This window comes from Cuculus canorus, chromosome 12 (genome assembly GCF_017976375.1).
Source record: "Cuculus canorus isolate bCucCan1 chromosome 12, bCucCan1.pri, whole genome shotgun sequence".
Classification (NCBI taxonomy): domain Eukaryota; kingdom Metazoa; phylum Chordata; class Aves; order Cuculiformes; family Cuculidae; genus Cuculus; species Cuculus canorus.
Genome location: NC_071412.1, coordinates 1,470,357 through 1,484,136, shown reverse-complemented (window position 1 = coordinate 1,484,136; position 13,780 = coordinate 1,470,357). Strand labels below are relative to the sequence as shown.

Below are 13,780 nucleotides of genomic sequence, written 5' to 3'. Positions count from 1 at the left end.
ATCTTTGAATAGCAAATTGAAAATGCTCATCTTATTTCCATGCATAGCTGGGAATTTGATTTTATTATTATGTATTCTGTGCTCCTTGGCTGTAGGAAATGCATGAATTTTGTTTAATCAGTTTCTATTTTAATTTCACAAATGATCTTTTGAATTGCAACGGAATATGCTTTGTGAAGCATACTTACATTTTGACACATGGAGGACTGAAGGATAATATTTCTTGTTTAGGAACGGCACCAGCTGCAAAAACAACTTGAATTAAATGAAATACAATTATCTGGAGCAAAATCTGAAAACAGCTCTGACAGTGAAAGGTGAGGTATTCTTGTCTGTGGAATTTCGAGTATTGCTAGGAAACTTCAGGGGTTTGGTTTTTGAAGACACCTGAATTTTACTTTTTCTGACTTTAATAAAACTGCAGTCTGGTAGGGATTGTCTGTCTGTATGCAAGCTTATTTACATATAAAATATCAAGAGGGTTAATGTTGGCAATAAAAAGCACTTTGCATCTTTCTTGAAAAGTTGTTTGCAAACATGCAGAGTACATTTGAGATGGAGGAGGTTGTGACCGACTTGTGGATTTTTCTTAAATCGGCATTCCCAAATCCAGCACAGTGTGATCCCGACTATGAACACTTCCGTTATCTCCTCCTAGACTGCTCAACACAGTTTTAAAAGAAAAAAAAAAACCCATTCTGTATCCTCTATTAAGCTGTGGGACATCCCCTTTGAAAAGATTGACTCTTAAAAGAGAGCAATTGTTTTGCATATAACTGCCAGAGGTGTGTTTTCTGCATAAAAGAGGGAAAGCGGGGATGATAAGGGGGGCTCGGAGGGGCGTGTTTACACATGCAGTGCATGTTAACATATGCCCACGAACAAAATGAAAGGATGTACGAAGTGCGTCAGGTAGCATCACGGTGCAAAAATAAGCTCTGCAGCTCTTTGGGAGTGTGAGGGTGAGGTTATTGGCAGTGAGACCCCTGATAATGGCTTAGAAGAAAGTGTTGGCCTGTGGATGTGCTGTTTCTGCCCACAGGTGGCATGTCCATCCAGTACTGCTTCCTTGAGACTGACAGAGCACCAAGACCAGGCAAAACAAAGCTTCAAGCAAAGCCACAGGCAAAGTTTCAAGAGAAATCCATCCAGCGCTGAAATAGCCATTGGAATGAAAATTGCATCTGCCACTCAAAGGTTTATGTGACACTACTTGAGTGGGTAAAGATGAATTATGGCAGAGACCGAATAATTGTACTTGATTACTATTTACATTTCTGTGGCACCCAGAAATTGAATTTTAAGGTTTTGGCATCCTGCTCTTCTGAAGGATGCCTAAACATAAAAGGAGGTCCCTGCTGAGAGCATCTCGCTGCCTAGTTGTATGGATCCATGACCAGCTTATGCGGTTTCAGGGTAATAGTGACATTTTACAGCAGCCTGTTAAAATAATAAGTTAAATTGAACAGATGTTGCATGCAACACAGAATACGGAGAAGGGAGATAATTGCTTTCTTCCTTTACTTCTGAGTAACAGATACTCTTCCCGCTTCAGTGAATCCTGCCCTGTCTGCTCAGCGTGAGAAGTTATGCAGCAGTAAAAAGGATAAAGGCAATGTTCAGATTGGAATTGTGCAATGCAAGCAAGCAAACCATTGCAATCTATGCAGTGCAAGCAATGAATCTGTGTTCAGATGCTCAAGACTGTCCTCGAGTTCTCTTTATCTGTCTGTACCTCACTAAACACTTGAGCTCCACCAGAGGAACTACCTCTGTTCCACGTCTCCATTGCTGTTGGTGCTTAAGATTCGGAGTCTTTCAGTGAGAGACCAAATATGTGTTACAATTGCAATCAAAATATAAATTGCTGTTTTGAGAGACCTTTATATGAGAGATTGAAAAACCTGCAGCAGTGCTGTGATTTTTTGAGTCCTTGTCAAAAGTCCTGCAGTTACAGTTCTGTAGAGTACTTCACAATTAATAGAGATTCTTTCTGGGAGGAAACGGCATACAATTCAGTCATTCATTGGAATCGTCATACAGTTTGCCATCTGCTGCTTTGCCTTAGAATGGTTGTTCTATTTGCAGCTTCAACGGTTTCTTCTGCTGTGCACAGATCAAAATGAAAAAAAAGCCTTGTTGGTTTTGATTCCCCTCCTCCACTTCTCAAATTCTGTCCAGTCCTGAACCTAGGAGTACAGAAGTGTATTTTGTAAATAAGAGATTGCTTTCCTTGAAGAATTTCAAGAATTGTACATTCAGATAAAAACGGAGGCTCCCACGGCCAATGTGCCAAAAACTTATTAAAAAGCTTCCTTCCTGTTTCTTTGTGTATTCGATAACTACTTTTCTGGCAAACTGTTAAGGGAACTTATGGCAGGAGTTCTGTAGGTGTTCAATTTCTGTGCTAAATAGGTTTGAAGAAATGCATTCTCTGTCTAGAGAGTAATACAAACATACCCGAAACATCCGCAACGATTCCTGCTGGCTGTTGATGAGTTAATATCTCATCTAGTCTTAACTCACCTACTCCAGCCAGCATTCTGCGACTGTTGGCAACTACGTCAGAGTCCTTGACTCAAGGCTTCCCTGCAGCAGGAGAGCTTTCGAAAGGAAACCAGCAGATGTGCTTCCTGGCTGTTATTTAGTATATATTTCCAAAAAGTTTGCAGGTGTTCATGTTTGGATGAATGTGTCTTTGTGATGATAAGAGATCTAGTTGTCTAAATGCCTTTCATTTCAAAGAAAACCAGATATCTTAAGGAGATGAGCTTTGTCACATTGTTTAATTGTCAGCACTTCAGGCTCTGAGTCAGCACCTGGTATGCAAGATAAAGGTGAGTTAACTTGGGTGGAGACTGCTGCTTCGACTAAAAGACTGCCATTATAATGTACTTTGGACCAATTTGACATCTGTCAGTGGAATTTGACTTGCCTACCTCTTGAGCAGGTCTTCCTGATTTATGGTGGGACTGGGGGGGTTCTTGTTTTGCTTAGACTGCAGAGCTTATGTGCTTAACTCTTCCATGTTCTGCTAGGTCACAGCATCTGGAGGAGGTAGCAGCTAGCCTAAGAGAGCGAATCAAACATCTGGATGATATGGTCCACTGCCAGCAGAAGAAAGTCAAGCACATGGTCGAGGAGGTGAGATCTAGTAAAACAGTTACGAGTCTTTTGGGAACACTGACTCCTGTAGTACATAATCCAAAGAACTCTGTTCTGTGTGCAGTTTCTTTATGCCACCGTAGTTACAAATGCAATGGAAGATGAGTTAAGCATCTGGAGCTAGTGAAGCAGGAAGACTAGCTGAAAGCACTTTAGTCCAATGGGTTATAAACTGTGGTCTTCAGGCTGACACTAATTCTGGAGCTCTTCATGAAAGGCAAAAGCTGCCCCCTCCCCCTCCTTTAATGTGTTTTCTCATAGAAATAGGGAGGCAATCACAGCTTACCACCACTCATATTTTCACCCTGGTCTTGAGATATAATTTTAGCTGATAGAATTTCTGCTGGAAAGCTGCTTTAATTTCCAGGCCACCGACATGCCAAGAAGCTGTTCAGCAGTCAGAAGGCTGTGATTACAAATATTTCTGTTTCTACAAGTGGATCAAAGAATGACATGGAAAATAGGTAAATTAAGTTTAAATTGGAGCTTTACAAAGCAGACTGACAGGAGTATTACACTGAGCCTTGCTGTTGCACAGAGGATAAGCGTTCATGGAATAGCTTTTATTTGGGCATCACGCATTCACAAAATCAAATGTTTGGAAACCATTCAAACCTTAGGCATTCTTCCTGCACTCCTAATATACTGTTTCAGGATTTCTGATCAGTCATGGAGTTTTTCCGTATTTATCAGTGTGGTGGTTTTATATATATATACTTTATATATATAAACAAATATTTCTATATTTACCTATTTATGTTTTGTTTTATAATATTCTAATGTAGTCCTGTTGTATGATCAGATGTGCAATACTAAGTGTCTTTTACACAGAGGAATGCAAAATATCTCTGTGCATTAAAGTTATTCTGTCAAATCATCAGTATAGAAGACCAGTATAAAGTCTTGAGGTTTTGTTCCTAGTTCAGCCTGCTGTTTTCCCTGTTTTCAAGCCTCGTAGCAGGTGGTCTGAAACTGAGCTAACAATCTTTATACCGTGGTATTCTAATAAGGAAGACTTCCCCAATCTAATAATCCAATCAGTCTGTGGATTATGGAAACAATTATTTAATATGTTTTCTATCTCTGTAAGCCAACCATCATATTATGAGCTTTTTTTTTGTTCTAACCAGAAGTTCTAAAGGACTTGTCACGTTGTGATATGTGGGGCAAGCCAGATGATTTCAGTAACATGCAAGAGGATGGGGGCCTAAACTTTGCACTGTATTTTAAACTCTTAGAGGTAACTTGACCTCTAGTGGGCTGCATTGGTATAACAAATATTTGCAGTTCCGCGAGGTGTTTTGGCAAAAAGCTTGCCCAATGATTATTATTTCATAAATGTTAGGTTTAATGGGTGTGTTTAGCTTGTTGATTCCTTGTAATGTATTTCTGCTGGAGCCTTCGTATACATAGGAAGCCCTTCTGGATTGTTTGGTTATCCTAATTAACAAGTAGAATGTTAAATGACCAACTCGCTACTTAGCTGTCAAAAAGGTCTTCTTTCAATTATGTCTGACTGGCTGATTTTCAAAAATCAATCAGATCTCTGTACAAATCCTTGACTGCCATGTAGCCCCAGGGAATATATTTGTGCTCTTTCCTTTGGTCCTTGTGTGTTTTAGTTTCTCTTTTAATTCAGAACTGCATGAACACTTGTAGCTACATCTGTATTTTTATCAGTGAGCTAACTAAAGACTCCTGTAGCAGAGATTTGGTCAGGTCAGATAGTACAAAATACATTAGGCACTTGGGGTTTTTTTAATTTTGTGCTATCCGTGGTTTGTGTTTGTACTGTGTTTGAGAAAATATCTACATGGCATGCACTACTTTAAGCTGGACTCTTAATTAAAGACCTAAAAATAGAAGCGTTAATAGTACAGAAGAGAGTAGATGTTTGCCATGGGGAAAGATAAAAAGCATTGTGGATATGTATGCCCTGAGGAACCCAAGTATGGAGTATTTGTCATGACTTTTTGCTCTTCTGTATATAAATATTAAATAAGTATATTTAGGCTCACTTTAAGCAGCACTTACTGATTATGCCATAGAAGCTGAGAAATTGGCAACCAAAATACTTCTTAAGAGGTAGGCTGTGAAAAGGAATGCTATCAGAAGAGTCTGTTCTGGAATTAAGTTAAGAACTAGTGAGCAGCAACATGAAACTTTTTAGAGTAAATAGGGAAGATTTTATAATTGTACTAAGTCCTAGAAAAGGTATTCATCGGGGTATTCTTGAATGCATCTCCTCTCTACATTACATTTACTGATTACAGCATGTAGTGGTTAGGAATATCCAGAGAATTGTCCTGAAGCCTGTCGTGTTACTGGTTATTGCAATAACTCGTTATTGCATGGCTGTTCTCTGTAAAATAACATTCCATCTTAGGGTTCATGAGGGTATTATAATGATGAATAATTTGCATTTAAATAATTGATAAAGACTGATCAAAGCAGCTAGAAAGCCTGCTCTCTGAAACACGTAGCCTCTCTGTTGTGTGAGAATAGACTGAGAACAGGCTAAGCCGCTAAACTCGGAAGAGAAGTGGAAAGAAAGTAAGTAGTCAAAATTATCAGCAGCACTTTGTTAGAAGCTGAAACAGAGCCACCGTACAAAGTAGGTGAGAATGATGGCTAAGCCTATGCTTGCTTGACTCCAGGATAAGCTTTATTTGGTATTAATCTGGGTATATTCAGACACAGATCTGAAGTATAGATGAGGGTTTTATTCTCACAGTGTAAACCACAATGGGTTTATTCTGTTATCTCCAGTTTAGATAAAGTGCTGCTACGGAAATGAACATCATTTCCAAGGGATGCTGAACAAACAAGATACGCTGCTTCAAACTCACACGGAGATCTGTGGAAATCAAACAAGTAGTGAGATTAATCTACTGGCTGAAAATCACAAAATAGATTGCTTTTCAGGCCTTTTGTAGGGAAAGATGACAGATCATTTGCAGGTGACAGATGCAGAGCATTCTGTAAAAGAACAGCAAGGGTCAGGAGGAAGTGGGGGAGAGGCTTTATAGTGGAGTTTTGTGATGCAATAGGCAACCCTTAACACCTCCAGTGCTGTTTTGATGGCATTTAAAGATGTATTAGGAGGCAGTGGTTAGTCCTAATCTAAGCATGCATGAAAGGGGATATTGACTGAGAAGCACCAAATGTAGGAGACTATGGAGGAAAAGAGTATTAAAGCCTTCCTTTTCACAGAACCCATCTTGTTGGTACTGAGTGCAGTAGGTGTGTGACTTGTGGAATTAAGCCCAGGCAGAGGATAGTCACAGTTCAGTGTGCTTGTGCTCCTTAGCAAAGAAAATATTTGCTTCTAATTTTTTTCTCTGAAAATAAATCCTCCCATCTCAGGCATTAGTAGAACTTTTTTCACCTTGATCTAGTCAGACCAGCCGTAAATTAAATAGGAGCATGGAAAATAAATTTCAGAAGAAAATAAATGGAAGAAATAAAATGGAAGATTGCTGGAGTTGTTGACCTTCAACATCTCTGTGTCTTAGATTCCACGCGCCCCCCTTTTTAAGGCTGAAAGGGGGTCTCCGCTGTGAGACCCAAGATCACAGCCCATTAGAGCACCAGCAGAGAGCAGAAAGGTATCCTGCATAGTCTTAAAGCCTCATGCTCTCATTAGACAGAGAGATTGCAGATGATTTCAGACTGACAGATTTATTCCCGTGTGGAGCTTGTTTGTTAAATAAATCTATCTGTTTCCATCTTAGCGCAGTACATTTTACATGAAGTGCTGGCAGTTGAAAGCACGAGACCTGCATTTGGCAGGTGTGTAGAAACCCAGCCGTTTTCTCATACCGTTTGTACGTAGCAGGCTTTCAAGAAAAGAGTGAGAAGAGATAGATTGCCCGAGCTCAGTGGTGAAATCTGTGAACATTAATAATGGTGGACTCATTACTGTTTTGTTTGGTGGGTTTGTTTTACCTCTTGCCTTTGGAGCTCACCTAAAGCATGGCTGGGCAGAGAGAGACTTTCAAAGACAAATCAGAAAAAAAGGCAGTTTGATCAGATGACGAATTTGCAGGAGACTCATAGCATGAAAAGTGGAAGTGTGCAAACTTCAGGGCCTTCCACTACGGAGTTTGCAGAGTGCGGGCACAGAGGCGCTAGGAGAGGGCATGGGAAGCTGCAGCACATTGTTTCTTTCAGGGCCGAAATTGCTGTTGTTCTGTGAGAGGGGCAAAAGCTTGTCTTTTGAGTTATGTATTTGATATGGATAATCAGTTCATCCTGTCTGTGCCAGTGTTGGCGATGGGAGAGTTTAGTGCAAGATAAAATTAAAAGTCTTCAGATGAAAGACAAACATTTATCCTAAACCAGCAACAAAAGTACATTCTGGCTTGATCTCAATTTCAGACCTGGGGAGAATTGAGAGCTTTAGTTTTGAGATTTGTGTGATTGGCATTGAAATGAGTTGCAGTTTCATGGCACAATAAGCTGATTTTATATGTAATATTGTTTCATTGCGAGAAGCAGGAGAAGGAAGGAAAGAACCATTTACATTTGTAAGCAAGGCGAGTGTGTTGATGCAGTTATAAGGGAGTTGTTCGGAAGGTAACTGAGAAGAGAAAAAGGTATTTGATTCCATGCCAAGAAATTATCTACAGAACTCGGATTTCACATGAAATTCCCCTAACTACTGAATTGAACTGTCTCTAGGTCATGGCCCATGAGCTGTTCTCCAGCTTTAGTCTCAGATTCATTGGATGACAAATGGTGACCAAACACCAGGAAGAAGCTGTATCCTGTTCTGTTGTGGAAGATACTTGCATGAAAAGACAAAGTGCTAATGAACAAATGACATCCAAATACAGAAGATGCTTTGTATTACACAAATGGGGAATCAAGAAGAAATTTCCCCACTGAAGACTTAATAACCACCTGAAAACTTCAGTATCAAGATACTCCAACTCCAGATATGTAGCAAAATATCCCAGTTTTAGTATGGAAGTACAGTTTCAATTTTAGGTCAAGTAAAAGAAGCCAAACAGAAACATAGAGGATGAGAAGATGGAATTACCAGCTACAGGCACATGCCAACTTCTTACTAACCAAATCTGCATCGCCTGGTGCCTACAGTAAAAACAAAACAACAACAAGAAAACATATGACAACAAATTGAGAAACCCACTTCGGGAGCTTGGAGGAAGAAGATAAATGGCAGAACATAAATAACTCACCACCACCCCAATTCCAGTGTTTGGCATGCCACAGTGGACTTGAGCAATGCAGTACACTGCTTATCTATTGGCAAAAGTAGAATCACTGCGGGTGTTTGGTGGGAGTGTTTATACATGCATAGCATCGCGCTTTCAGCTGGGAATTGCCTGGCCAAGTCATTAATTAGAAAACTTGCACATTGCTAAGGTAGCTCTTAATAAGGTGGGTTGAACTGTGAGACAATGTGCCAATGTTTATAGCTCATTAGGACACGTAGGTGTGCATCAAGGACTGGTGTCATGTGTTCATACAGCTCGTTAGTTTAGGAAGGTCTCTAAGTTGGTGCGTTAACTTAAATCAGTCAGTTTTTAGGGTTCTTTTAAAATAAGAGTTTTGTAACACAGAAAGCATTGAGGCTATATAAGGAGGATTAAAAGGTGAAGATACTCATTCCTGTTTACTGTATTGTGTTCCCTGAAAAAAATTCAACACTCTTGCCTGGCCTCTGATAAGCGCCACTTAAGGTCCAGGGAAATATTGGACGGAGTAAATCTTGTTGTCCTTGTACAGCAGTTAACTCTGAGAGTTCAAGCTGATGTTGCAATGTCTTGTCTGCCTTGTTTTGTATCATATACTATGTGTTTGTCCTGTGTTTATTTATATTTACAACTGGTTTGTTCATGTCTCTGTATCAGTGTTACGGATGCCCATTCCATTAATGGTAGATGAATAAGGAAAATACATGATACTTGAATAATAATATACAATACTTACATATATTAACTAACATGTTGTGATAAATATTTTAAATTAACGGATGATAATATCAAGTGGTAAATGCTGACTGAGTTTACCTAACAGCTGAATCTGTTCCAATCCAATAGTTCACTGTTTATTTTAAGCCTGCAGAACTGTCTGAGAACACAGGATAAAGTTTGCTATTTCAGACTTTCTTTATAAAAGACTCTACAGTTGGACACAACTTTATATCTCTTGTAAGATGCTTTTTCCCTCTGCTTTAATTGCTTTGTAATTCTGTTGACTTCCTTTCTAATATCACTACTCTTATCTCCAGCATTTCTTTACAGAGTTTCTTTTCATGATTCTTCTCTTGGCTGTTCTTCTTATGTGTTCGATCAATTTAATGTTGTTGACTTGTACATCTAGCTTTCCCATCTCAGTGAAGCAAAGTTTAGTTACTTGGTGGAGCGACAGAAATTCAGAAGTGAAGCTCTTCCTATAATGTAGTTACACAGTCCATTCAAGTATGACAATTTTGTTTGGTCTTTCAGATGGATTGGAGACTCAGCAAGGTGCAGTAGTAAGAAAGAAATAGATCTTCATTGATGGGGAGGACAAAACCAGGATAAGATGACTATCTGGAGGTTCCTTGTGCCCTTCCAACCCTAACTATTCTATGATTCTGTGATTCTACGATTCTAATACGGTGGGGTGGGGGAGGTAAGAGAGAATGAAGTGATGGGGAAAAGGGTGATGGTGTGGCCCAGGGTTTCTAAATTCCCATTTTTAGTTAGACTTGTTTTGAAAGGAATGAGTGGATCATTAACGTAAGATGATATTGCTGAGTAGGTTGCCAGTTTTGTTTGACTACTTAATGTGGATGAGAAGGTTGTAGAAATATTGGTAGAAAAGCGGAGGGCAAAGAATGCCTAGTCAGTCAGTGCACGTCAGATGGAGAGGCAAGTGCTAGGGAAAGTCTGTCTGAGCGCTTCTACAGAAGGCTGGTAGAGGAGAGGCTGAAGGTTATACCTGAGTAGCATTAGTAGAAAATGATGGAGGAATCTGAAAGGGTAGTTATGCAAAAAAGCAGATTTGGAAGCGAGTTGCTGAGCTGGCAGCAAGCTGAAATGTTCAGGTCTGCAGACAGAGCAAGGATGAGGTGGACTATAGGCCCTGGGCATTGAGCAAAGAAAATGTAGGAACATCTTGGTGATAAATTTGTCCTGGAGTCAGTCTGGAAGTGACTCACATCCAAAAGTCAGTTGGTGGAAGTTGAGAGTCTTGGACTTGCACTGAGTTGTTTCTGACCCTGGGCTATTCTGGCCATCACTTGGGCCCTCAGTTCAGGATTGTCTTCGACCTATCTTGCTTCTTCTCTCCTTTTCTTTACCTTCAAACCAAAAGCCAAAATCTATTTCTCTGTCACTCGCTGGTTCTCTTGCTTTATGCAATTCTTGTAACAAAAACACTCTTAAGACTTGGGCGTGTGCAATACAGGCGTATGGTGCTCTAAGTGTTATCATCTTATTTTAGTTTGTCATAACTAATATTTTTATGGAAAAAAATCAAAATGGCATTAACTAGAAAGGCATGAATTTTATTTTTGAAGTGCTTTTACCCAATATCAGCATTATAATCCAGTGTTCTCATCACATTCCTTCCTGAAAGGCAACCATCACTTCTACTTTATGCAATGGGATTTATAAAAATGTATCAAATAAAGGTTGCGTTTTATTTAAGATAGTAATATTTTAGTATAATCCCCTAAAGTTATTCCTGGTTTTCCTGGTTTCCTGTGGCACAGGCCCTCATGGTTCATCAAACCAGGTTTGCTTACTCTGGTGCTAATGGCATAAGGTGATGTGTACTCAAGTCCTTATTCAGTAAATAAACTTTTTCTGTAGTAAACTACTCTGAGATGTGTCATCTACATCAGACCTGTGGGTAGCTTTAAAGGTGCGTCATAGCTTGGGTGGAAGTCATTTCAGCCCTTGGACTGCTGAGACAGCTAGTTGGAACTAGTTGACCGTGTGTTTGGGGGTGCCTTGTGCCTGTATGAAGTAACACCAGTGCCCTGCTGCATTCTGTCCCTGCCTTCATTCTGCAGCGGCTGAATCTATTTCCTGCTTAATTTATTTCACCTGGCATGAATTTGCTTTGTGTGGCTGTGTCTTTGAGTACATAATGTTCTAAAGATCAACCAAAAGCTTTTATATGTTACCCAATTCACAGCCTTATCACATCCGTAATCTGCGTCATCATTCCATTCTATCTTACTGCTGGACTAAGACTTTGTGCGTGTGATGATACAGTACCACATTGTTTCTTCTTCATACTGTAGAAGAGAAGGCTTATTTTAAGTTTCTGCCATAATTCTTCAAAGGGACAAAGTAGATGGATTTAATGGGCTCTGACTGGTTGTGTACGGCTCGGTCTGCCGGGCTTGGAGGAGTCTCACAACCACACAAGTAAGATCAGTAACATTCCAACCACATAACAGAATATTTTTTTGGAGTTCAGGTTTGTGTTTGGGAAGGGGAGGGAGCTGTTTGTCATCGTCTTCCTCTTTGTATTCTCGCAGCCCAGAAGGCCAACCGTGTCCTGGGCTGCATCCAAAGCAGCGTGGCCAGCAGGGGAGGGAGGGGATTCTGCCCCTCTGTTCCTTTCTTGTGAGACCTCATGTCTGGAGTATTGTGTCCACTTCTGGAATCCTCAACATAAGAAGGAGATGGAGCTGTTGGAACGGGTCCAGAGGAGGCTACAAGGATCATGCGAGGGCTGGAGCACTTCCCATACGAGGACAGGCTGAGAGAGTTGGGGTTGTTCAGCCTGGAGAAGAAAAGGCTCCGAGGACACCTTAGAGCGACCTTCCAGTGCCTGAAAGGGGCTACAAGAGAGCTGGGGAGGGGCTGTTCATAAAGGCTTGTGGTGACAGGACGAGGGGCAATGGGTATAAACTGGAGAGGGGCAGATTTAGGCTTGATATAAGGAAGAATTTCTTCACAATGAGGGTGTGCTCTCCCTGGAGGGGTTCCAGGCCAGGTTGGATGGGCCTTGGGCAGCCTGAGCCAGTGGGAGGTGTCCCTGCCCATGGCAGGAGGGTTGGAACTGAATGATCTTTAAGGTCCCTCCCAACCCAAACTATTCCATGATTCTATGATTCTGTGATTCTCCATTACATTTTAAGGTGTTCATAGTAATTTTTTACCTTCAGACTATTCCAGTTAAATAACTCAAAGACATTCTTAAGGATTTTATGTCTCTGTAGCCAGTGTGAAGAATAAACAAATACAAGTTTGATTTTAACTTACAGTGAATCTGTTTGTGAATAATACTGGTGAACATAATGGTTATTGTCAGAGATTGCTTCATGTCCTGGAGCCTTCGTATCATAGAGTAAATATAACTCATGGTAAATGCCTATGAGACACCAGAATTCGGTCTTGCTTTTGGATAATAGATAATTCCATCACTTATTTGAAAATAGAAATAGTTTGTGTCTGATGTAAAAAATGAATTAGGGAGCTGATGAGCTGTACTATCTTCAATAACAAGAATGGATATCTGCCAAACAAACCCCATTCCCTCATCACGTAGCTGTGCTTGACTTCAGTCATCTTTGTGTCGTACCAATTACTGGTGTTAAAATTTTTTCCTTGTACGCATCATAGAAGAACAGAATATTAATAGAGAAGATCCACTTGAAAGTTCTAAAAGAACAGTTTATTTCTTCTGAAATGTGATTTCTTGGCAGGACTGAAGCGATTGAACCATTGAAGATAAAGATGACTTAATTTAGTCATACTACTAAACGGAGTTGTAATTAAATATGAAGATCGAAACACATTCTATGACTTTCTGAAAATGCTTCTGTTTCTGTGATTTGAAAACTGAAGTTGTTAATGGCTTTAGATGACATGGATAGCTTTTACATGCACTTCAAAGTACAAGGAGGAAAAAAAAGGAAATAACCTGATTTTGTGAAAGATGCATGATGACAGCACACATATTCTGTAGCTTGAAACACTATATGGAGCTTACATTTTAGCTTTTCCAACTAATAACTGATCATTGTGCAAATAGATGTGATAACTGAAGATCATGAAGACTAAATGAAAGTTTAATTGGTTTCATGACTTTTCTTTTTTTTTTTTGGCTTAGTTTATGTATTTATTTTGCTTCATTTTTTTCATAGTTCTGTACATTTGGGTTGAAATGTTTTATAATACCTCGCACTAACTTTTTGGGAGGGTGATAACACTACTGTTGTTTTACTGTACCTTTGAGTATTTTATCATTCTCTTCTAGCAGCGCATGACTATTTCTACTAGTAATTGTTTCCAGACACGCTAAGAAGTTTTACACTGGTGGTTTGAAGGGGTTTGTTATGTTCTTTTATGCTGATTTTAAGATAGAGTTAAAAAAGTGCCAGGTGAGAATGCATGGAAAATTTGACCCAAGTGTTTAGACATGGTCTTTCTTGCATATCAATATTGGCTGCCAGGAAGAACGAATGCATTCTGAGCTTTCTTTGATTTCAGTTTGACTGTTCTACAAAGTGATTTAACTTTAGGCAAGTCGACTGAGTTTTTTACTAACAATTACTTCTTTTTTTTTTTTCCCTCAAAATTCTGTCTGTGAAGCTCACAGCAAATCAATACGGACAAAATAAAGCTACCTCGCTTACTGT

General features: G+C 39.7%; 1 protein-coding gene across 4 annotated transcripts in view; it reads left to right on the top strand.

The window, feature by feature from the left end:
- Positions 1–13,780, top strand: part of MYZAP (myocardial zonula adherens protein) — a 72,161-nt gene that overhangs the window by 37,851 nt on the left and 20,530 nt on the right. For all 4 annotated transcript variants that reach the window (XM_054077737.1, XM_054077735.1, XM_054077736.1 and 1 more), the window contains 2 exons: positions 232–317; positions 3,039–3,144. In XM_054077737.1, the coding sequence (XP_053933712.1) occupies positions 232–317; positions 3,039–3,144 (192 nt within the window). The remainder of the gene's footprint in view (positions 1–231; positions 318–3,038; positions 3,145–13,780) is intronic.